Source organism: Globicephala melas, chromosome 19, assembly GCF_963455315.2.
Source record: "Globicephala melas chromosome 19, mGloMel1.2, whole genome shotgun sequence".
Lineage (NCBI taxonomy): Eukaryota > Metazoa > Chordata > Mammalia > Artiodactyla > Delphinidae > Globicephala > Globicephala melas.
The window spans coordinates 9,087,526-9,112,202 of record NC_083332.1 but is presented as its reverse complement, the minus strand read 5'-3'; the positions used below and the strand labels follow the sequence as shown (position 1 = coordinate 9,112,202).

General features: G+C 57.5%; 1 protein-coding gene across 1 annotated transcript; it reads left to right on the top strand.

The window, feature by feature from the left end:
* Positions 1–65: 65 nt before the first annotated feature.
* Positions 66–23,877, top strand: PPP5C (protein phosphatase 5 catalytic subunit). The gene is made up of 13 exons (XM_030873840.3): positions 66–286; positions 6,449–6,690; positions 13,956–14,103; positions 14,794–14,915; positions 17,784–17,849; positions 18,171–18,269; positions 19,185–19,290; positions 20,680–20,822; positions 20,927–21,014; positions 21,891–21,931; positions 22,026–22,204; positions 23,111–23,192; positions 23,355–23,877. The coding sequence occupies exons 1-13, from the start codon at positions 166–168 to the stop codon at positions 23,415–23,417; spliced, it is 1,500 nt and encodes a 499-aa protein (XP_030729700.1). The 5' UTR covers positions 66–165; the 3' UTR covers positions 23,418–23,877.
* The last annotated feature ends 800 nt before the right edge of the window (positions 23,878–24,677 follow it).

Here is a 24,677-nt window from a genome sequence, read left to right as displayed (position 1 = left end):
CGCTCTATGGCTAAAGCGCCCTGCGCAGGCGCGCGAAGGGAGCCTTCAGGGCCCGCGCTTTACGACACTTGTGCAGCAGCGGCAGCGGCAACTCGGCACTCCTTCGCGACGATTCGGCCGGGTGCCGCTGGCCGCGGTTGCCAGGGTGGGGGGTCGCTTTGCGGCATGGCGATGGCGGAGGGCGAGCGGACTGAGTGTGCTGAGCCCCCCCGGGACGAGCCCCCGGCTGATGGCGCTTTGAAGCGGGCAGAGGAGCTCAAGACGCAGGCCAACGACTACTTCAAAGGTACGCCCGCCCTGGAGGGAGCGAAGGAGGGTGGAGAGCGGCCCAGGTCAAGGGGTGCCGGGCCCGCGCGGAACCATGGCAACGAGGAGCGCCAGCCTGGGCGCGGGGCAGGCACTACCAAGTGACTGGGCGTGGGGAGGCCGAGGATGGCGCTACCAAGGGGCGACAGAGGGGCCTTCTGAGAGAAGGGGTGACACCTAGAAGTGGCGTACGGAGCGGGTGCTAAGTGGGGAGACTGAGGAAGGCGCTTCCAAGTATGAAACGGGAGGGGGACGGGAATGAGGGCACTACCAAATGTGAGACCCCAGAGGTGCCAGCTTATGGTGAGACCTGAAGAGGGCGCTACCAAGTAGTGACATGAGGCGGAGCAGTGATGGCGCTACCAAGTGGAGAGACACCAAGTGGGGGGGAGGGGGGAACTGTCCCAATAGAGCAGGAAATCATGGGAGTGGAGAATAGATCATTAGATGGGAGGGAAAGGAAGTAGGAGATTTGGGGTTACACCAGGAGAAAGGAGGTTCTGGGAGTAGAGGTGAGGCAATCCCAAGAATAGTATGACTTAGGATCTTGGGAAAGAAAGGTGTGGGGGCACCCATTCATTCATTACGTTTATTGAGCATCTGCTATGTGCTAAGGACCATGCTCGACGTTAGGGATGTAGCAGTAGATGAGACAGATGTAGCCCTACCCTTATATAGCTTGTAATTTAGCAGAAGACTCAGACATTGAGTAAACACACAGATAAATATTAAAATACTTAGAAGCTGTGATGAGTCCTTTGGAAAAACCCCAACGTAGTGTGAAGTAGAGAATAAGGGTTAGAGGCTAGTACTTTAGAGAGGGCGGTCAAGGAAGATCGTACTGAGGAAAAGGAATTTAAGTTGAGAAAGAGAATTGGGAAGGAGTGTCCCAGGTGGGTGGAGCTGCCTGTGCAAAGGCCCTGAGGTCGGGAATGAAAAGAGACTGGCTGGCTTGGCTGGAGATTTAACGAGTTAGTAGGGAAACAGGTACAAGATAAGCTTAGGACAGGGGCCAGTTCATGTAGGGTGTCACAAGTCACTGCATAGACTAGTGAGAATTTGACTCTGCTATCCAAGAGGAGACATTGAGTAGGTAGACGGGCCAGTCTGGAAGTCTTTGGAGAGGGATTTGGGTATGATCAGCCTATGGGTGGACTGGAACACCCTGGGAATGGATGAGGTCACCTCAGAAGACAAGGGGCCTAGTACGGAACCTCAAGGGATTCTAATGTTTAGGACAGAAGAGTGGTCAGTGAGGTGGAAGGAAAATCAGGAAAGTTGAGAGAAGAGAGTACATCTAGAAGGAGGGGCTCTACCTGAGGTCGGATGCTGCCAAAGCGAGCACCGAGCATTGACCATGGGATTTGCCTCTATAACATGTTGGTGGTCGCCTTGACCAGAGCAGTTTCTAGGGGATGATAGCGATGGTAGCCAGAGGGAAGGGCGCTGAAGAGTGAATGGGAAATGAGGAAGTGGAGACAGCAATTGTTGACAAGGGTTTTGAGAATTTTGGTTCTGAGGGGGAGTGGAGAAATGGGGGGAGGGTGCTTTTTTTTAAGAGTAGAAGAGACTAAGAGTATGGTCCTACAGAGAGAGAGTTGATCTTGCAGGAGAGAGAGGAGACCTACAGCAGCAGAGCCCTGGAGGAGGGGTGGGGCATGGGAGGAATCCAGAGCATTAGTGGAGAGCTGTCCTCTGGTGGGAGCAGGAACAGATTTTAAGAGTGGGAAAGTCAGGCCAGAGCAGCGAGAAGGAGGTGGGGCTGGTGAGAGGTGAGGCTGGAAGGTAGAGCCCTGGAGGCAGGTCAGGGACATGATCCCAAGGGTGGTAGGAAGCCAAGGAAGGTTTGAAGAGAGGAGCAACACTGATTAGCGCGTTTGAAGGCGATCCCCCAGCGGCCTTGTAGAGACTGGACCCAAGGGCAAGGCTGGAGACCAGGAAGGAGACTAGAATGGTGGACAGGTGAGTGGGGAGGGGGGTGGTGCCCACTAGGCTGGAGAGACGGAAATCGACTCAAGAAATGTTTCAGAGGGAGAATGACAGCGGCCGCCTGGAGAGAGGGAGGAGGGAACCCCAGGCAGGAAGAGCTGGATGACAAAGGCCCAGAGGTGAGCCTGGCACCAAGGAAGTGAGTGGGGCTGGAGTGTAAGAGGCCAGAGGAGTTTATGGTGAGGCTGCAGGCAGGAGCCCGAGCTTTCCACTTGAGGACCCCGAGGAGCCGTGGATGGTTCTGAGTGGGGAAGGACTGGATTGGGTTTGAGCTTCAGGAAGGCCCCTCGGGAGCGGCGGGGGGTGCGTACGCTGGGAGAGCTGGGAGGAGGCTGGGGCAGGAACCTGGGCAGGAGAGGGTGAAGGCCAGACCAGGGCAGAGAGGGGTTCTCGGGGTGGAAGTGAGAGAATAGATTTGAGAGATGTTCCGGAGGCTGACATGACAGAACAGGGTGACTGCCTGGCTTTGGGGCTGGAGGGATCAGGTGTCCAGGACAGGGTCCAGTCTCCAGCTGGGGGTGGTGTGGAAGGTGGGGCTGTTCCTGCAGTGGGGCTCGAGAGGAGCAGCAAGTATGGGGGTGATGCTGTGGCGAGGGAAGAATTCTGGGAAACAGTAGGCCGTCGGGAAGGGCTCCTTGCCCTCCAGGACCTGGGATCTGAGCTCTTAGGAGGCCTGAGACTGGGCAGGTAGCCAGCGGTCCTGGCACTGAGCTGGAACGGAGGGGAATGCCCCTTCTGGTCCAGGTCCCTCGCTGTTTGGCAGGCAGCTGCAGGCGCAGAGCCCCAGTCTCCAGGGCTGGGGGAATAGCAATGAAAAGAATAATTACAGCTCGCCTGAATTGAGCCCCCGTGGTGGCCAGGTACACCACTTTGTTTAATCCTCCCCCAGGTACTAGGTAGGAGCGGGCCTGTTTGTTTATAGAGGAAGCTGAGGCTCTGAGAAGTGAAACCGCTTGCCCAAGGTCAGGGTGTGTGAGCAGCACAGCCCGGATATCCCCCTTCCTCACCACGTGCTTGGCACCCACGTTCAGAGTCCTTAGCCACAGCCTCACCTGGAGCCGTCCTGGCCCCAGTGGGAGAAGAGGGGCCCCAGGGGCTCAACATGGTGGGAGAAGAGGGGCCCCAGGGGCTCAACGTGGTAGGAGAAGAGGGGCCCCAGGGGCTCAACATGGTGGGAGAAGAGGGGCCCAGGGGCTCAATATGGTGGGAGAAGAGGGGCCCCAGGCCCCCCGCCCCCATCAGCATGGCTGGATCACTTCTGTGAACTCAGGCCCGTTCCAGAGGCCCTGGTGGGGCAGAGCCTGATCCCCAGTGTCGTTCAGCTCTCTTCCCCTCTTTCTGGGCCTCATTGCCCCCCACTCCCTTCTGTAAAAAGAGAGGGGTTCTGTTTGACCCCCCAGGAGGCCTCTGAGTCTAAGAGTTTGTAGACAGGCTTAAGAGCTCAGGCTGCCTGGGTTCAAATCTTGTTTCTTCCTCTTACCTGCTGTGTGGCCCCTGGGCAAACCTTAACTTCTCTGCGCCTCAGTCTCGTCCTCTAAAATGGGGCCTCTCTTGAGGATTAAATGCGTTCATATTTGTCGAGCACACACAGCAGGGCTGGGATCTGGTGCCGCTGGGTGGCTGTGCGAAGCACAGGCCCCTCCTGTTTGCTCTAGTCTCTTCTTCCTTTCATTTGGTCATTTATTCACTTCTTTTACAAGCCTCTGCTGACCTCTTTCTCTGCTGTAGCCACATTTCAGCCAGGAGTTCCTTTCACCCTCACAACCAGCCCATGAGGCAGGGCCGATTGTGGTTCCCGCAGTTCAGATGAGCAAGCTGAGGCTGAGAGCGGGGAGGCTGTCTGCCCACGGTCTCGTGGTCGGGATCCTCAGAGCCAGATGTCCGGGTCCGAGGCACCAGGCTCCCCACCGCATGCCGAACGGCCCGGCAAGAGCGCTGGCCAGTCTGCCTCTGGAGCCCAGCCGGGAGGCTGGAAGGAGCCCTCGAAGGTGTTGGTGTTCCAGGGAGGGTCAGTCAGACTTGGGCTGCCTGCTTCTGCCCTTGCGTGTTTCTGGGAAGTCCTGGGCTGCCCTCCAGCGCTCACCATCCTGGGGGACACACCCATCACCTAACGGTGCCTACCCAGAGGGGGCAGGGCTGGCATAGGGGAGCCCAGGGGCCGAGGCAGCCGGAGAGGTGCCTGATCCAGCCTGGGTGTCAAGGGAGGCTTCCCAAAGGAGGTGACACCCGAGCCATTTGAAAGATTGCCAGACGTCAGCCTGTAGGAGGAATCGCTGTTATATTGTTCCTGGCATCTCCCAGCACCTGGCTTCTTTCTCTAGTGTAGGTGTGTCCTGTCTTTCTCTTTCTTTCATTCCTTCCTGCCTTCATTCAGGAACCATTCATGAAGCCTGGAATCCTCTTCTTCCATTCTTTTCACCTGGCTCACTCTTTCTCCTCCTCCAGGTCTCAGTTCCGGCATCCCCTCTGGGTTGCCCCAGTTGTAAAACACTCTGGGTCATCACTGCCTGGGGGTGGATCTGTGTGTGCTGTGTCACTCCCACCCCGCAACTGGACTGTGAGCCCCAGGAGGGCAGGGCTGGGGGCTGCTGTGTCCTCCGACAGGGCAAGGGTTCAAAGAAGTAAGACAATCAGGGCCCCTGCCCTTTTGGGGCTTAGGTTCAAACTGGGATGATGGATTATAAGCAAACAAAGGAAAGCCATGGTTTATCAGATGGCTCTGGAGAAAAGAGTAGTAGAAGTTAGGGCAGGAATTTTCATTTTAGGCTCAGTGTCTGGAGGACTCTGAAACCTTAGACCAGAGAGGGCACATAAGTTGCCCAAGGACACACAGCTAGTAAGGAGTGGAGCCAGCAATTGGGCCCAGGCTACCTGCCCCTGTGTCTGTGCCTGTCTCTATGCCAGGCTCCCACTGAGAGGCCACCTGGTACGGAGGATGAGAGTGGGAGCATTTGGGTCTTGGCCTGGCTCACAATTCCTGCCTGCCACTTTGTGTGTTGGGGTTTCCCTCCTAGAGCCACGCCTGGAAAATGGGGCTAATGCAGCTGTCCTCGGGGTTGCCGTGAGGGTTCGGTGAGGCGACTCATGCGCCAAGAGCCCCATGTGGCACCTGGCACGTCATGGCCTCCGCAGTTCGGGCACACCTCCTAGCTGCGGCCTCCTGCCTGCTGAATGGCCATATGGGCAGGACCCAAGACAGCTCTGCAGATACACACTGAGTGTTTGACCTTGACAAGACCTCTGTGGCTTGCTGTAAAGTGAGCACCAGACGGTGCTTATGCCGTGGGGATGTGAGGATTCCACAGGCTGAGATGTAACGTGCAAGGCATGGCCGTAGCTCATTTCAAATAAAATTGACCTTTCCCCTTGGCCAGATGTCACATCCTGTCACTCCACACTTAGAACATTGATGTCCACACCCAGCTCTGGCTGTGGTCTTTGGGATCTGTCCTGCCAGCCTCCCTGCCCTCATATCCTGCCCTCCCCCAGCTCACTCCACCCCAGCCACACCACCCTCTTGCTGGTCCTGGAACATAATGCTCTCTCACCCCTTCCCTCGCCCCCCCAGGACCTTTGCACCTGCTGTTCCTTCTGTTGGGAATGCTCTTCCTCTGGTCTGGTTTGTCACTTCCTTTGGGTCTCTGCTGACGTGTCCCCTTCTTGAGACCTAAGTAGGTTCCTTTTCCTTCCCCACTTCCTATTCTCCTACTAGAACCCCTCTTTGGGCTTGTTTACTTGCTTGGGGGGCTGGACAACCAAGGGGCTCAGGGAAGACTCACACTTGCTGGCTCACAGCCCAGGTCTGGCACTCAGTAACATATCCTCTCCGGGCCATGGGGAACATTCAGTAAGACCCTCCTGAAGTCCTGGAAGAAGTATTGTCCACCTGGGGCCTTGGGGGGTGATGGTTGGGTGGATGGGTGTGTGGAAGTGATTTGGGGTCTTAGGGATTTGGGCCTGAGGAGACAAGGCCTGTGCTAGGGTGGGACAGGACAGGGAAGGGGGGTGGGCTGAAGAGACGTTTCTGAGCTCAGCTGTGGACCTCAGTTTCCCCATTTGTAAATTGGGGGACTGGGCGAGTACCCAGCCCAGGGCCTCTTCTGGCTGGGCGGTGGCAGCCTCGCCTCATGCTTCTCCTCCTCCATCTTCACAGCCAAGGACTACGAGAACGCGATCAAGTTCTACAGCCAGGCCATCGAGCTGAACCCCAGCCATGCCATCTACTATGGCAACCGCAGCCTGGCCTACCTGCGCACTGAGTGCTATGGCTACGCGCTGGCCGACGCCACGCGGGCCATCGAGATGGACAAGAAGTACATCAAGGGCTACTACCGCCGGGCCGCCAGCAACATGGCATTGGGCAAGTTCCGGGCCGCCCTGCGCGACTATGAGACGGTGAGCCAGGCCTCGGGGGGTGAGCCAGCTCCCAGCTTCTGAGCCAGGCGGGTGCTGAGGGCCGGGTGGGGGCAGGCTGGGGGAGGACGGCCTCTGTGTGTGCAGCTGGACTAGACGGGGAAGGTATGAGGGGGCCATTCACATGTTTACTTGCCGCTTGCTCATCCAACAGATGCCAGCCGGGCTCGTAGCCCAGCTCTGCCATCGTCGCCTGGTGACCTGGGACAAGTTACCTGGCCTCTCTGTGCCTCCTTTCCCACATCTGTGAAATGGGAGGACAGTAAGACCTACCTCTCAGGGTTGCCGTGAAGAATAAATGAGCCTCTGCTTTCCAAGTGTTTAGAACTGCCCCTAGCATGTAGTCAGTGTTCTGTAATAATTAACTATTATGATAATTGTTGCTGTTATTGTTGGTGAACAAGAGGCACACAGCTCTCCTGGTGGAGCTTATAATTCGGAGGAGGGCAAAAAGCAAGCCCGTCATTGTGAGGGTACACAGAATCGTTGCAGGTGAGGATATGGGCCTGGGAGAAAATAGACGAGGGTGATATGCTGTAGAGGGAGCAAACGGGGGATGTGTTTTAACGAGGTGACAAGGGAGGGGACCTAGAGGATGGCAAGAATTCACCAGTTCACTTGCTCATCTGCCACCCCATCACTGTAACTGCTCTGATGATAACGACAGTGGTAAGGACTCCCAGAGCACATGCCTTCGGGCCAGGCATGTTCGATACCCTTCTCGTCAGCTGGCTGAGGGACTCGTGAGGCAGCCCTGTGAGGTGGGAACTGTGATTACTCCCATCGTACAGATGGGGTGACTGAGGCCCAGAAGGCTCAAGTCCCCTGCCCGCCAGCATGCGCAGGCGAACGGCAGAGCTGGGATCTGAACGCAGGCAGCCCGGCCCTCCGGCCCACTCTTTCCCCGCTGGAGAGAGTCGCTCCTCGAGAGCAGGGGTTTTGTTTATTCTGGTCATTGGGACGGTGCTTGGCATCCAACAGGGGCTTAGTGTTCGTTGAATGAATGATCACTCTGCCCCCGTCCCCGCAACGCACCCGGCACTCCCTCCTTTCATTTCATTCGTCACGCACTCTGAGCAGCTTCTGTTGTGTCGGGAGAGGCGGCAGGGGAGGCTGAGAGCCACAGGCTGCAGTTGGAGGGAGCCAGGGCAGACGGTTGGGGCTGGCTGCTGGCCCGGAGAGGAGGGCGGCTGTCAGGCCAAGTGCAGCCTCCAGCCAGGCGCTGGGCCGGGGGCACCTGTGTCAGGGTCGGGCAGAGGCCTGAAGGAAGAGATAATTCAGAGACTGAGGGGCGGAATGGAGGAGGGGGCTGGGGTGACCCCCCGGGAGGAGGACGGAGGAAGGAGCAGCAGAACAGAGCCCTTGCAAGCGTGGGCTCCCAGGCCGTTCCCCAGCCAAACCTCTCCCTTGTCCCTTGGCGTCCTCATTTGGAGAATGGTAACAAGAGGAGTGGCCACCTCCTGGGCGGCTGTTGGGCTCTGGTGAAGTGGTGTGCGTAAAGATCATAGGGCTGGAGGGCTCCGTAATGAGTAACTCGGAAGACAGGTGGGGTTGGATGGGGATTTCCTGCAGGTCCCCAAATGGGGGGAGGGGCCTTTCCTGCAGGTCCCCAAATGGGGGGAGGGGCCTGGAGGAGATGGGAGGGGGCAGGAGATGAGAGGAACCCCAAGCACAGGTCTGCGGCACAGCTCTGGCCCAGACTGGGCCCTCGCCCCGCATATTCCATGAGGCTGAGAGGTCACTTGCAGCCGTCTTGTGGGCATACTGCATCTGAGTCTTCTCCCGGGCCTTGCGGATGCCCTGGGGGCCGGGTCACGGCCCATTTCCCTGTGAGGGCTTTGCCAGCAGCCCTGGGGAGCCCCTGCACGAGCCTGAGATCCTTGCCCACCTGGGCCAGCCGCCCGCCTGCAGGTCGTCCTTTCTGACATGTTTCATCCGACTCTGGGTGCAGGGCAGAGGGCTGGGCCCTGGGGTGGCTCCCCATCCAGTCTCTGCCTCCAGGGCTACCTTGGGACGTGCTGGAGTTTCACGGAGGATGTGCCCAGGCCCCCTCTCAGGTCATGGCATCCTCGGAGGCGGAACCAAGATGTGACCGTGGTTAAACGAAGAGCCTGAGGCTGTGTCTCACAGCAGCCTGGGCCCTCAGGTGAAGGACCCTTCTTTTCTCAGCCTCAGTTTCCTCACCTGCATACTTACTGTGGGCCTAGCTCTGCTGTGAGCTCTTGACGTGCTTTTTACAAGAAGGAAAATGCGTTCAATCCGTTCTGCAAGAAGGAAAAAGAGGTCTAGAGAGAGGAAGTCCCTCCTCCAAGGTCACCCAGCAGCGAAGTGGCAGGGCTGAGACTTGAACCCATAGTCCATGCTTGTAATGGTTAGTGGGCCGTGAAGTCAGTGTAACAGTTTGAGACCAGCACTTCTGCCTTCATCAAATAGAATAGAGAAGAAGACAGCAGTTCATTGTTTGGAGGAAGTACGTATATATTTGTGAAAGAGTATTTTTCATTTATGTGAATACGGATGCGTATTAGGTGTGATAAAATATATATTTCTTACTGTGAGTCATAGTCTCAAATTCTGAAGGTCACTCATGCAGGGGCTGGAGGCGCCGGCTCCGCGGTCAGGACGCCCGGCTATGAGCTGTGTATCTCTGAGAGCTTTGGATCTTCGGCCTCAGTGTCCTCATCTGTAAACGGAAGAGAACAGCAGAGCCTGCCTCAGTGGCCTTGTGAGGATTCGGCAAGAGTAGTACGTTCAGAGTAGGGCCTGCCCGTGCTCAGTACTGGGTGCGCTTTCTCCTGGGGGTGTCTGGGGAAGAGGCTGCGGCCCCCAGGAAGGGCCGTGTGCAGGCACAGGGCCTTGTTAGGGGGTGGGGACGTGGGGGCACCTCTCTTCTGCTCTCCCTCCAGGGCAGGAGCTGATCTCCCCTTTCCATGGGTCCATGTTGAATCCCCCCACCAATGCCCCTCATCTCCAAGCTCATCCTTCCCGGGGGACTCTGGCTCCAGGATTCCCCGCCCCCTTACTGGGTCCTCTTCTCAGAAGATTCCACCTGTGTTCTTTCCCGTCTGTGACTGGAACTCAGGTGGTGACTCACACGGGCCCGGGCCGGATCTGGGGACTCCTTCAGCACTCCTCACCCTCTCCTGGGATTTTTGGGGTTTGGTTTGTAATATGGTTTGCATTTGGGTTTCTTCTTACAGCATAGCCCAGCACAGTCAGTTAGCAGTGCGTTTTGCCTCGCTAGCCTGTACGAACGCCCGTTCCCCTAAGGTGTGGACGTATGATAGTAACAGGAACGGTCACAGCTGACACCTGACACGGCGCTCTCAGGGGCCGGGTGCGCTGGTGACCTTCGTGCTGTGAAAACTCATGTGATCTTCATGACAACCCTACGCAGTGGGGACTCTTACTATCCCTGATTTACAGGTGAGAAGACCAAGGCCCAGAGAGTAGTCACTGCCCCAAGGTCCCGCAGCCAGGAAGGGACAGCCTGGTCCCAGACTTGGTGGCATAATCATCGCCCTTAGCTCAGGCAGCGTGCTCCGATGGTCTCACTCTGATTTATTATGGAAGGAGTGTTGGTGTGACCTCCTAGATGGATTCACTGGAGGGTCTCGACCCATGGGGTGAAAACCCTAGTGTCCTGCTTCCCACTGCCTCCCCCAGACCCCTGGCTTCCTTGGTTGCCCATGTGCCACTGGCAGGCGTGGCCTCTCTCTGGGCTGCATCCCCTCACCTCTACATTGGAAATAGTCATAATGGCCCACAACCCATTGTCACGTGGGTCCCCTGAAGTGAGCTCTTGCTCCTTCACCTCAGTTGTAAACCCGAGCCGTTGTGAAAAATAGTCTGGTAAGTTTGGGCAGCTCATTTGGTGGCAAAATCCGATCTGAACTGATAGGCCGTTGATGGTCTTGTTTGCCCCCATGTAGTGCGACCAGAAGTTTCACTGCAGAAACGGGAGTGTGTGTGGTTACCAGGTGCCACCCGGACTTGCTGGAGGTGTCCTGTAACATACAGCACGCGGGTGCACTGTGTCACCTTTCTAAAATCCGAAGAGTTCCCAATTCCCAAACACGCGCAGCCCCCGTGGCTTCACGTGGGGATCACAAGCCTATGTTATCATTTCATTGATTGGAGTCGTTGTAGTTACTGCCTGTGAATACTCCCAGCTGAAAATACCACTTTTTAAAAGCAGCTTTTTATTTTGAGAACGTTGTAGCTTCACACGCAGCCGTAAGAGGTAATACAGAGATCCCACTCTCCCAGTTTTCCCCAGTGACGTATCTGGCATCACTATCAGAATCTGGATACTGACACGGATACAACCCAGATCCCACTTTTTTTTTTTCTTTTTTGCGGTACGTGGGCCTCTCACTGTTGTGGCCTCTCCCGTTGCGGAGCACAGGCTCCGGACGCACAGGCTCAGTGGCCATGGCTTACGGGCCCAGCCACTCCGCGGCATGTGGGATCTTCCCGGACCGGGGCACGGACCTGTGTCCCCTGCATCGGCAGGCGGACTCTCAACCACTGTGCCACCAGGGAAGCCCCCAGATCCCACTTTTTAAAGAAAAGTCCAGCATTTGCTTCTGACCCAACAGGCCTTGGGACCCACTAGGCCCCTCCAACCTGGAGCAAACGACCTTCCCCAGGAGCGGGAGCCTGGCAGGGTCACTTCCCTTTCCCAGCCCGGCAGCCAGTTATAGTAGCAGTCGCAGCAGCCCCAGGCCCTGGCACAGGCGCTCGCTCGCTGCTGGGCCCTGTGATGGGCCTGATGTTAAATTCTCACAGCCACCCTCCACCTCTCCAGCCTCCCTCGCTTTCTAGAAGCTGAGGGAGGCTGGAGAGGTAGGGCTGCCTGCCCTGGAAGGCCTGGATGCAGGCCCTGGAGGCCTGGCCCCAGAGCCTGCACTCATGACCACGACGGTGTCTCCCTGGAGGCCACGCAGGGCATCGTGGGGACGGTGGCAGCGGTAGGGAGGGGAGCACATCCCAGCGTGCTGGGGGAGCAGGATCTCAAGCAGCGAGAGAGCTGAATCCTGGCTTCTCGGGTCAGTGACCTCACCTCTCTGGGCCTCAGTTTCCTAATCTGTCAAGTGGAGATGTGATAACATCACATAGAGCTGCTCTAGGATTCAGTGAGCAAGGTAATTGCTCACAACATCAGCCGCGTGGTGAGCGTTCGAACACTTAGCTGTGTCCCGGTGCCGCTGCTGCTGTCGCTGCTCCCGCCCCTCTGTTCCCGGGGTCGTCGGCGTTTGCCTGCATCCCGCACCCCAGCCTCTGAGCTGTCTGCGAACAGGGTAGTGGCTCAGAGGGAATGCTTAGTGGGGCATCCATCCACTCCGGGCATTCGTTCACAGCTGGGACTCGGCCTCAGCCCTGCCCTCGTGGCCATGGCCGCCTTGCAGTGGGGAGGCAGACCCATCTCCAGCAGTGCTCTGGGCTGGGGCGGGCGGGGGGAGCCCAGGGCCCTGTGTGAGCCCAGAAGGGGTGCCTGACCCAGCCTGGGGGAGAGGAGAAAGGGGAGCTGAGACCTGGAGGAGGAGGAGGGGCTAGAAAGTCGCTGGAGGTAGAAATGAGGTGCTCTGGGCCAGGGGCTGCCTGTACGAGGCCTGGAGTTGAGAAGGAGCTGGTGCTTGGGGACTTGGGAGTTTGGTCTGGCTGGTAGTGCTGGGCAAACAGAGAACGTGGAGGGGTGGGCGGGCCTCTGTGGGCCAGGCCCAGTGGTGGTTTGGACATCGTTCTGCGGTGTGGACTCGTAAGGTCTCCTTGGTGGGGAGGACTCCAGGGAAGGTCTGGTGCTGCCTTTCTCCCAAGCCTCGCACTGCACCCCTACCCTGGGTGGAGCTGCCTGGCAGGGTGCCCTAGCCTGAGCCTGCCCCGAACCAGCTTCCTGCCCCCGCTCCTGGCCTGCACACCCATTCTCAGGGGCGTGAGCCACACTGACCCTCAGGGGTTATTAGCAGATGCCTTTTCCCAGGCTTCTGACTCACTCTGCCAGGCTTTCCAACCGGGGGGCATCCCTGCCCTTGAGGGCCAGCCCTGGCACACCCCTTTCGGCCCCCCCGGCACAGGAGCTGTGGGAGTCCGCTCCTGGGGAGGCCAACAGGGTGCGCAGGTCAGGCAGGGTCCACTAATAGTTACAGGAACAGTTACAGATGACTAAACTGAGGCTCAGAGGGGTGAATTCACTTGCCCAGGATCACCCAGCAAGTAAGGAGCAGAGCTGGGATCTGAATGCAGCCCTGCCTGCCTCTCAGCTTGGAGGATCAGAGCTTTTAGGAAGCGGGGTAGAAGGTAAGGAGAGCGGAGAGGACAGGCTCCTTCTCCTGAGAGCTGAGTGTGTCCCAAAGCCGTATGCCTGCCGCTTCCTCCATACGATCTCATTTAATGAATGCAGCAGCCCACGAGAGGGGGCATTGAAGAGCAGCCTACGCTAATGTGGACTTGACTCACGCCTGGCACCGCTGCACACACTTCACAAGTGTTCACTTGTTTAGTCCTCCCAGCCCCCAGGGTAGAAACACTGTCACCTCTACCTTACACAGGAGGAAACTGAGGGAACTCACTTGTCCTGGGTCTCCCCAGAGCCCAAGATTGAACAAGGGCCACGTCACCACGAGGTGCCCGCTGCTGCCCACAGAGCCCAGGCTGCATGCCAGGCCCTGTGTATCACCCCCAACAGCCCTGGCAGGTGGAGCCTGTCATCTCCCCCATCTTGCAGATGAGAAAACTTAGGCTCAGCGAGTCCGGGTTATCCAGCAAGTCATTGCCTCTTCAGATGAGTCTGGGCTGTAAATTATGACTTTGGATCCGGCCCACCCTTTCCTGTCAATCCCACCCTCCTTGGTATTGACTGTAACGGTATCAGTAAAGTGCATCTCAGCCCGCTCTGATTCCAATGAGGAGGCTGAAGTGGGGCCAGTTTTATTCTGATGATGGTCAGAGCGAAGATTTATTAAGAGCATCTGCGTGGGTTGGCACGTTTACCCACCCGGCAGCCCTGTGTGGGCAGCTCTGTCAGGCCCAGTTTGGGGATGCAGAAGCTGAGGGCCAGAGGTGAAGCGAGCCCAGGCTTGCACCCCTAGTGCACCCGGCACGGGTGCTCTGCTCAGCAGTCGTGAAGCCCCGGGCCAGGCAGGCCGAGGGCAGCCGCGGCGTCCCCGTCTCCCTATGGCCCCGACCCCGGCCTGGGTGTTGATGCCTCTTTCCTTCCCTCCCCTCTCACCCACCCACGCACCCAGGTGGTGAAGGTGAAGCCCCACGACAAGGATGCCAAGATGAAATACCAGGAATGCAACAAGATCGTGAAGCAGAAGGCCTTCGAGCGGGCCATCGCAGGTGACGAGCACAAGCGCTCCGTCGTGGACTCACTCGACATCGAGAGCATGAGTGAGTCAGGCCTGGGTGCCCCGCTGTGCCCATCCCAGAGCATTCCTCGTCTTTGCCTGAGCCCTCCATTCCCAGTGCATGCTGGGGCACAGGGGGGATGGGGCTCAGTGGTGCCTCTGGTGCCCGTCCCCACACGCTGTCTGTTGCTCCTTCGCCTGCGCTTCTGGGGACTCCACAGTCCAGAGCTGGGTCTGGAGGTTCCGGATTCGGGCGAGCTTCCCTGCTGTACCACCCACCCTGCCCTCCACAGTTGCATTCACCCGTCACGGGCCTCCTGTGTCTGGTTTGTCCGTAGGTCCTCTGGGCGCTCAGCTGAGTCTGTCATTCATTCCACAGATGGTTATTGGGCACGTAATAGGTGCCACTGTTCTAGGCACTGGGGACACAGCTGAGAACAAAACAGCCCCTGCCCTCCTGGAGCTGGTGTCCTAGTGGGGAGAGAGGATTGACTAGTCAGTTAACAGTGTCAAGTGCTATCAAGTCCAGTCGAGGAGAGGGCCTTTGAGCTGACCTGAACGGAAGGAGCGGGCCATGAGAGGACCCGGCCGGGGAGTGGCATCTTCTCTCACTCCATCCCCCTGTCAACCTGTGTGTCCAGCGCCATCTGCCCCGTGCCTGGGAGCCAGGCCCGACTTCCCACCCTCACAGTGGCCATGGCCACTGACTCTCATCCCCCCATTCACACACCAGCCATCGAGGATGAGTACAGCGGACCCAAGCTTGAGGACGGCAAAGTGACAATCACTTTCATGAAAGAGCTCATGCAGTGGTACAAGGACCAGAAGAAACTGCACCGGAAATGCGCCTACCAGGTAACGCCCCTGTTGAGGGCTGAACGCGCCTGTGACCCCAGGATAGCATCACAGCCGGGCCTGAACCCCATCACAGGGCACGAGAGGAGAAGGGTGGTACCGGCAGCGAACACTTGCTGAGCCCGTGGTGTGCCTGGCACCCTGCAAATGAATTCTTTATTTCTAGCATTTCCATTGGGTTATTTTTTTCAATAGCTTTCATCTCTCTGCCCCATATGTTCATGCATGTCATTTACCTTTTCTGCTAGATCCTTTAACACATTTTTTTCATAGTTATTTTAAAGTCTCTGTCTGGATGTTCCCCCATCTCTGGGTCTGCTTCCGTTGTGTGCTCTCTGCGTCTTATAATTTTTTATTGTATGCCAGACATCTTGTGTAAAAGAGTAGTAGCGACTGAGGCAAAACTTTCCTTCAGGAAACGGCAGGACCTGATTCTGTCGGGCTGCTATTGTGAGGGTCTGTGTCCATCTCATCTGCAGTTCAGGGGCAGGTCTTATTGGACTTAGTTCACCACCGGTTTCAGGTGTCTTCAGAGTGGAATCAGGACTCTCCCGTCTGCAGGGCTTGGGATCTCAGCCCTGGCAAAATCCCAGGGATGTCTTTATGCTGTAAAGTCTCCAGCTTTTGGAACTGGAGGAAAGCGCTCTGATTTTCAGCCCCGCTGCCAAGATGGGGTGGCTGGGGAGTTCTCTGCCTTCCAGTCTCACCCCCACTTTTGTGCCTCAGATGGCCTCTCTCCACCACGCCGCCTTGCGCCTTGCCTTCTGGGTGGCTGTGGGAGAGAATCCGAGGGCGAGGGTGGAGGCCTGCGGCGGGGCCCCTCAGGGCTCTGTAATGCCAGCCCACGCAGGCACGAGGGTTCTGCTGCCTTCCCCTCAGCCTTGAAGGGTCTTGCCCTCCTGGCGCGCTGCCAGGGGGGTGCAGTCATGGTCCCTTTCTCCCAGGGAAGGGTTTCTCACCGTTACTGCCTGCAGTTTGATTAATTTAGGTTTCTTTGTGTCCTTGCTCTCAGATGTTTCAGGGGGTTTTTTGTTTGTTCCTTTGTTTTTGTTTCTTTTTTGGCTTGTTCTCATCATTAGGGCAAGAATGACAGTCTTGCACAAACTCTTTACATTCTGACCTGAAGTGGACATCTCCTACTTTTTTTTTTTTCCCCCAGGCCCTGCTGTGCAGCTTGTGGGATTCTTAATTCCCTGACCAGGGATTGAACCCAGGCCCTGGCAGTGAAAGTGCCAAGTCCTAACCACTGGACCACCAAGGAATTCCCTCCTCTTCTCTTTAACACTCTGTTTTCCCAGCTTTGTATTTAGAAAATTGTCAAGCCTACAGAAGAGTCAAAAGAACAGTGTGGTTAACATCATACCCCTTTCACACCTAGGTTCACCGTTAACGTTTTGACACATTCACTTCATCTTTCTATGTATATGGGTGTGTAGATACACATACACTTCCTTCTTTTTCCTGAACCATTTGAGAATAAGTTGCATCATAATCTGTATCCCCTAAAAACAGGACATTCTCCTACGTGACTATGATTTAGTCATCCCACCTTAGTAATTTAGTACCAATACAATAATACTGACTAATGCAAACAGTCCACAGGCTGTCCATAAGATTTGCAAACACTGTCAGGTGTACATGACATTGTCAAGGTCATCTTCAATCTGAAAGAACTAATACTCTGTGTTTCTAGACAAATATTTTAATTTTCCCCAGTTTTTTCCCCCCAGACATTCTTTTTAGCTGTTTTTTTTAAAAAAAAAAAAAAAAAAAAAAAAATCCAAAATCCAGGGAATTCCCTGGCAGTCCAGTGGTTAGGACTCTGTGCTTTCACTGCCGAGGACCTGTGTTCAATCCCTGGTTGGGGAGCTAAGAATCCCACAAGCTGTGTGGTGTGGCCAAAAATAATAATAATAAAATATAAAATAAAATCCAGAATCCACTGAAGGATCAGTTACTGCATATGACCTGCCTTTTTAACCTTTTTTTCATCTAGAGCAGTCTCAAGCCTTTGTGGGAGATTTTCGTGACATTGACATTTAGACGTTTCCAAGCCAGTTGTTTTATAAAATGTTCCACATCTGGCTTCATCCTATGTGTTTCTTCATGATGCTGATTGTTTTTGTTTTTTTTTTTAACATTTTTATTGGAGTGTCATTGCTTTACAATGGTGTGTTAGTTTCTGCTTTATAACAAAGTGAATCAGCTATACATATACATATATCCCCATATCTCCTTCCTCTTGCGTCTCCCTCCCACCCTCCCTATCCCACCCCTCTAAGGTGGTCACAAAGCACGTAGCTGATCTCCCTGTGCTATGCGGCTGCTTCCCACTAGCTATCTATTTTACATTTGGTAGTGTATGTATGTCCATGCCACTCTCTCACTTCGTCCCAGCTTACCCTTCCCCCTCCCTGTGTCCTCAGGTCCCTTCTCTACGTCTGCATCTTTATTCCTGTCCTGCCCCCAGGTTCTTCAGAACCAATTTTTTTTTTTTAGATTCCATATATATGTGTTAGCATACGGTATTTATTTTTCTCTTTCTGACTTACTTCACTCTGTATGACAGTCTCTAGGTCCATCCATGCTGATTGTTTTAAGAGAAACCAAGAATCTAGGTTTTCCCATGAAATAATCCTGATGTTTAAATACCGCATGGGACACTCGGGTCACAACTTGGGGGCCGCCTCTGTTCCCGGCCAGCACCCGCGCAGCCAGGCCTCCCTTGCCCCTTCCTCTCCTCTCCCCTCCCTGCCTCTCCCTCACCCTCAACCCAGCAGCGTCTCCTAGCCAGTACAGTCTCTCTGGGGCTGGGGTGGGCGGCAGGCCCTCCAGCTGGCCCCACTCACAGCCTGCCCTGCCTTCCAGATTCTGGTACAGGTCAAAGAGGTCCTCTCCAAGCTGAGCACACTCGTGGAGACCACGCTCAAAGAGGTGCGCGCTGGGGGCAGTGTGCGGGCAGGCGGGCCGGGGCGGGTGGCTCCCTGGCTGGGGAGGGGCCACGGAGCTCAGAAACTCACAGACCCACCGGGCTTGGTCTGCCTTCTCTCTCCCTGACGTCTGCCCTCCTCACCCACCCTGTCTCTCTCCTCCTGGCTGTCTCTCTCCTCCCCTCTTCATTTCTGTGCCTTACGCCTGTGTGTTCTGCACGGTTCTTCTCGGTCTGCTGTGACCTCTCACCCCTCCCCTCGCTCCTCCCCCCTCCCCACATCTCTCTCTGGGCCCCTCCCTCTCCGGTGGCCTCTTTTCTTCCAGACAGAGAAGATTACAGTGTGCGGGGACACCCACGGCCAGTTCTATGACCTCCTCAACATATTTGAGCTCAACGGTTTACCCTCGGACACCAACCCCTACGTATCCTTCTTCGGAAGGGCAGGCCCCTCCCCTGCCCCGCCTCCCGGGTATGGGGTGCAGGAGGGAGAGGAACCCCTGCCTGGGAAACAGGCGTGAGCCTGAGGAGGGAGAGGCCTGAGTGCTTGCACTGGCACTGAGCGGGGGTGGAGCGGCTGGCGGCCTTGCGCTCCGGGCTCTGGGGCCAGACCGGTCAGGGCCAGTCCCCGCCTGCTGTGTGACCTGGGCAGGTGGCCAGTGTGTCCGAGCCCCAGCTTCCCCCCGGCTTGAAAGAGGGCTGGATGTGTGTGGTATAAGAGCATATACGTGGGGCGCCTGGCCCAGCCCACACCTGGCTTCCCTCTTGGTTGTGCCGTTTTCCAGCTATGGCTGTGGCAGGTCACTTCACCTCGCAGTTCCTCGGGTTCCTCGTTTGTAAAATGGGGAGAAGAGGTAGTGGTAAAGTGGGCTTCCCTCATCGGGCTACTGAGAGGAATAGTGTGTTAACACCTGTGACGTGCTCAGTGGCCCACGGTCCATGCTGAATAAGTATTTGCTCATGTTATAACTGCCTGATGAATGGCCACTGGGTGGGGCTACCAGGCCTGTGCAGTGTCGGGTGGGAGGGCCTGTGTCCCATTTGCCCTATGGCTTTGGGCCTATACTGGGGGGAGAGCTGAAGCCGGCTGACCACCTGGGGTCTCCCCCTCTGCCATCAGTTTCCCTGAGGAGCAGGCGAGGTTGGAGATCTTAGTACCATCCCGAGGCTCGGAGAGGCCAAGCTGCTGGGCCAGACCTACACAGTGAGGAGAGACGAAAGCCCAGATGCCCCAAGCCCTGCTGGCGTTCTCGACCCCAGGGCAGTGCCGCCAGGAGCCGGGGTGTGGAGGGGCTGAGGAGGGAGCAGTCCCCCCACCCTTGTTTTCCTTAGCAGAGCAGATATTTAATGGCGACTTCGTGGACCGCGGCTCCTTCTCCGTAGAGGTGATCCTCACCCTTTTCGGCTTTAAGCTCCTGTACCCTGATCACTTTCACCTACTTCGAGGTGAGCTGGGAGGCAGCAGGGTCTGGGGTCAGGGTGGGGACCTGGGCAGAGCCCTCGCTTTTTCCTCTGTGAGCCTCCCATTTCTTATCTAAGAAGTGGGGATACCGGTTGCAGGTGTGTTTGTTTTGTGTCTTCACTGAGATCATGCACGGGCCTGCCCTGTAAGGTTGGGCAGGTTGTGCACTGTGCAGCGGCATCACGTTAATGGAGCTCTGTGGGCCCTGGTGAGGACTTGGTCATGGGAGGGCTCTGAGCAGAGGAGGGTCAGGGGCTCTCTCTGGTGTTAAGAGGATAGCTTGGGCCTCCATGTGGGGAACAAACCAAGGGCTGAGAGTGGGAGCAGGGAGACTGGTGGTGGCTGGACCCGGGTGGGAACAGTGGTTGGATTGGGGCTCACTTTTCAAAGTAGAACCCAGAGTGTTTGCCAGTGGGCTGGATGAGGGTGTGAGAGAAAGAAGGGGTCAAAGGGGGTACTCCAAGGTTTTGACTGGAGCATCTGGAGGGCTGTGGCTGCCACTGACAGATGCGGGGACAGGAAGAGCAGGATGTAGGCTAGAAGATGGGGAGCTTGGCTCTGGATGTGGCTGTGAGACTGAGAGATGTCTGGGGGCACCCGGGGGGCTGTAAAGTGTGGGTTCCTCAGCGTACATGTGGTATTGGGCAGGATGAGCTCACCAGGGAGTGAGGGCCGCCGGCGGAGGACCTGCCCGCTGAGAGGTGGGGTGGTGAGCGGAAGATGCAGCCAGGAGAGGGGGAGAACCAGGAGGAAGTGAGGGCAGCGGGCTGGGTTGGGGGCTCCTGGGGGCACGAGTGCTGACAGCGGGCAGGTTCACAGCCAGGTTCGGGGGGTTCTTGCAGCAGGACCTGGCATGTGGCAGATGCTCGATGAGCGCCTGCTGCAGCCGTGGGGGCCTGGCAGCTTCCTTGTCTCCCCCAAGCCCCGGGAGGGAGGAATGAGGTTGCGGGTGGGAAGATAAAAGCACGGCGTGGGGCTGGCCCACAGCAGGCATTCTGCAGGGGGCCTCTTCTTTGTCAATATCTCCCCCTCCTTGGTACTTCCTGCCCAAAACGTACGGCAAGTCCTTCAAGAAGGAGCCCAAGGCTCACAGGGGCAAGGGACAGGCCTCTGGTCACTTGGGATCGGGGCCAGGGCTGAACCCAGGCCTCACCCACTCCGTGATGATCACTGCAGGCCTGGGCCTTGTGGCCATGTGCCTTCTCAGCCCGTTTGCCCCTCTAGAAAGGGGCCAGGTTTCTGGGAGGGACCAGTGAGCTGCTGTGTGGATGCCATTGGCTTGGGGCCACCAGGCTGTCCTCAGCCTTGGCCGGGATCTGAGCCAGAGGGCACCCAGCGGTGCTGAGGTTTCTCTTTGTCCTGCTGTCGGCCAGGCAACCATGAGACGGACAACATGAACCAGATCTACGGCTTTGAGGGTGAGGTGAAGGCCAAATACACAGCCCAGATGTACGAGCTCTTCAGCGAGGTGTTCGAGTGGCTCCCGCTGGCCCAGTGTATCAATGGCAAAGTGCTGGTGAGGCAGGCCCGCCCCCGCCGCCGCTATGAGGTGCAGCGAGTCAGAGGGTTGAGGTGTGGCTGGCCCCTGCCCTCACGCTGCTGTTCCCACCTGAACCCCAGATCATGCACGGGGGCTTGTTCAGTGAAGACGGCGTCACCCTGGACGACATCAGGAAGATCGAGCGGAGTCGGCAGCCCCCAGATTCAGGTGACTGGGGAAGGCTGGGGACAGCCCCTCCCTCCTGGGGCTCGGGGGCTCCAGCCCTGCCCCGATGGGCTTTGCGCCCTCGGCAAGAGACAGCAAGGCTGAGCCTCAGTTTCCTGACCTGTAACTTGGGTCAGTGCACCTCCCTCGTGAGGCAGTGCTGGCCGGGGAGCATGAGTGTCCGCAGCACACGGCGGTCATTTATTTATTTATTTGTGAGTTCACCTGCTGCCCCTGGAGTGATGTGATGGGGACAGACAGCAGAGTGTTAGCCACACACAGCTGTGGGGAGAGGGTGTGTGTGGAGTGGTGAGGTAGCGGGCCGTGGGAGGGCCTCCTGGGGACACCACGCGAACACCGACAGGGCAGGAGGAGGAGGTGCCTTCTCGCAGGAGTGCGGCCGGGCAAGCGCGGGGCGCGGAGGGGCTGGTGAGGCCAGAGCCTGTCTGGCCTCACAGGTCTGGGTGAAGAGCTTGGTCTTTGTTCCTAGGGCAGTGGGAGCCACAGAGGCCTGAGCAACAGAGGGACCTGGTCAGAACTGCAGTGTTAAAAGCTCCCTCCAGGGACTTCCGTGGCCCCAGGGCGGTCCAGTGGTTGGGACTCCGCGCTCCACTGTAGGGGGCTCGGGTTGCATCCCTGGTGGGGGAACTATGATCCTGCATGCTGTGTGGTGCGGCTAAAAACAACAACAACAAAGAAACGCTCCCTCCAGCTTTGGGGCCCTAATGGATTGAATGGGGTCTGGTCCCGGGGGAAGGCCAGCGGGGAGGCGAGCAGCGGCTCAGAGTCCTGTCTCTCGTGCCCCACGCCTGCCCCGCGGCGGACGGCCCCTCCCCTGCCCTCCGTCAGGCCCCGACGCTCCCCTCTGCTCCCTTCCAGGTCCCATGTGTGACCTGCTCTGGTCGGACCCGCAGCCACAGGTCAGTCTCCCCGGGGCCGTGGCCAGCAGGTGCGGGCTGTGGGCAGAGCGGGCGGGTTGGAGCAGCAGGCACCCTGAGCTCCCTGTCTCCCCAGAACGGGCGCTCGGTCAGCAAGCGGGGTGTGAGTTGCCAGTTCGGGCCCGACGTCACCAAGGCCTTCCTGGAGGAGAACAACCTGGACTACATCATCCGTAGCCACGAGGTCAAGGCCGAGGGCTATGAGGTGGCACACGGCGGGCGCTGCGTCACCGTCTTCTCTGCCCCCAACTACTGGTACGTCCCCACCTGCCCCACCCATCTGGTGGTTTTCTTTTTTTAACTTTTTGTGATAGAAAATTCCAAGGATACATAAGAGTAGATAAAATAGTCTGATGAGCGCCCACGTACCTGTCACCCAGGTTCACCAGTTGCCAGCTCTCACCACCCCTACCGCGGGCTCTTGTAAAGCAAACCCCAGGCATTCTCGCTTCTACCCGCTGTTGCCCTGGTATATTTCTGAATGAAGGAAGTCTTCTTTTCTGTGTGTAATTGTGATGCCACTGTCACACCTTCTAAAGAGGCCACCTGAACCCAGCCAGAGTTCCATTTCCCCACGTCTCTCATCAACGTCTCATTTTAGTCGATTTCTTCCAAGCAGGACCCAAACAAGGGCCACGTTTTCAGTCTCCTGATCTTCGAGTTGCCTGTTCTTCTTGCCCTCCCCCTTGCTGGTTTTTGGTTGAAGAAACCGGAGTCTCTTGTGCTCTGGCCGTTCCATCCCCAGGTGGCCGGACACCACGTTCCTCTGTCCCCTGTGTTTCCTGTTGACTAGAGCCGGGGCATGGTCAGCCTGGAGACCAGGTTTTGGCAAGAGTCCTGCCTCTGTGGGGCTGCCCGTGCCCTCTGCCCATCCTGTCAGGAAGGCCCTCTGCCGGCCCTGCTCCCTGGGCCCTCTCCTCCCCGCCCCCGGCTCCCACGTGGCCCTCTCTCCCCCTCATCCCCACGCCTCCTGCCTCGGCCCCCTGGGCCCCTCTTCACCTGGATTCCTCTCTCTTGCCTGGTGAGCCTCTGTCCGTCCATGTCCTTGACTCTGTCCAGGGCTCTTCTCCCTCCCTCTCCCTGCCCCGCCTCCTCCTTGATGCCCCAGGCCCACCCAGCCTCTGATGGACCACACCGGCCCTTCTGCCCTTGTCCCCGCAGCGACCAGATGGGGAACAAAGCTGCCTACATCCACCTCCGGGGCTCTGACCTGCGGCCCCAGTTCCACCAGTTCACAGCAGTGGTGAGTCACCCCCTTGGGTCCCCTGCTCTCCCTGGCCTGGGCCCCGGGGGGAAGAGGCTCTCAGGGGTAGGGCTGGTTTCTGCATCTGGTGCTCAGAAGACCCTCCTCCACGCGCCGGCCCATTTCTGTCTGTGTCTAACCTGTGTGCCTCTGGTTTCTCAGCCTCATCCCGACGTCAAGCCCATGGCCTATGCCAGCACGCTGCTGCAGTTAGGGATGATGTGAGGCCCACGTGGCAGGGGCCCTGCTCCCCATCCGACCCCAGGCCCGGCCCAGGGCAACGTTGGAACCCCCTTTTACTTTGTAAAGTTTGTATTTATTCCCCTTTAGGTTTGCAGAGGGGGTGGGGGGCTGGCCAGATGGTCTGCTCCCTGGACAAAGAAGAAGGAGGTGGAGAGGCGGAGGGTGGGGCACCAAGCCGGCATTCTGGAGGGAGGCCAGCACTGCTGGGGGGGACGGGGCCCAGAGGCTTCCCCGCCCCCTTGCTTGCGTGGCCCCTCCCCTGCTAAAGCAATAGGTCCCCGCCATGGGAAGACCCCTGGAAGGAGGGTCATCAGGGAGGCCTCACCTGCACCTCACCCGCTCCTGGCAGCCCCAGGGCGGGGCTAGGCTGGGGCTCACCCCCTTCCCGGCTCTTTTATGTCTGTAATTAATTATGTTAAAATAAAGTCATTATTGTAAGTCAGCTTGTCTCCGATGGTGGAGCCTCGGGAGCTGCTGGGATGGGGGTGACCGCTTCATAAAGTCCTGTCCCCTCATCTCTCATCTCCCTGGGGCACCCTGGAGCTGGACAGGCCGGTCTTGGGGCCAGCCAGCCAAGCAGCCCCTTGGCCCATCATAGTGGGCTCCTGAGGGAGAGTTCTGCCGCCTGGGACAGAGAACCCCCATCAGCGGCTCACGTGCAGGTGGGGAGACCAGGGCAGAGCAGAAGCTCCTCCTTCCCTCTGCCGATCCCCGTCAGCAAGTGTTCACTGAGGCTGCTCACAGCCCAGCGGGGCAGAGCCCTCTTGGGCAGGCCAGCCTCGGTCCTTACATCACGCAACGAAGCAGACGTCTCCACCCGCCATGGAAGACTGGAGGTATTTTCTACCACTTCCCCTTTTATTCTCCATCAGAGGTTACCGTTGAACCCCATTCAGGCTGCTCTCCCTGGCTTGGGCCACTGGAGAGATGTCTGTTTTTAAGTCTGAGCTCTTTTGGATCCACCTTTTCCAGATGACAGCAGATGGAGGGGTGGAGTCCGGTGAGTACCTTGACCCCTCAGGTGTCCCCCCACCCCGACCCGGGGGACAGAAATGAGGTGATCTCAGTCCTAATTCTGTTTCTGCAGTCAGAGAGGTCCTGCGGGTAGGTCCTCTTCTCCACGGCAAGTCAGTGTTGCAGTGGATGTGAATGAACCACCTTCCAGGGGGTATGCACTGGGCTGTCCTGAGGAAAATAGGCACGAGTCCCAATGTGCCAGTTGCATTTACTTCCCATGGGAAA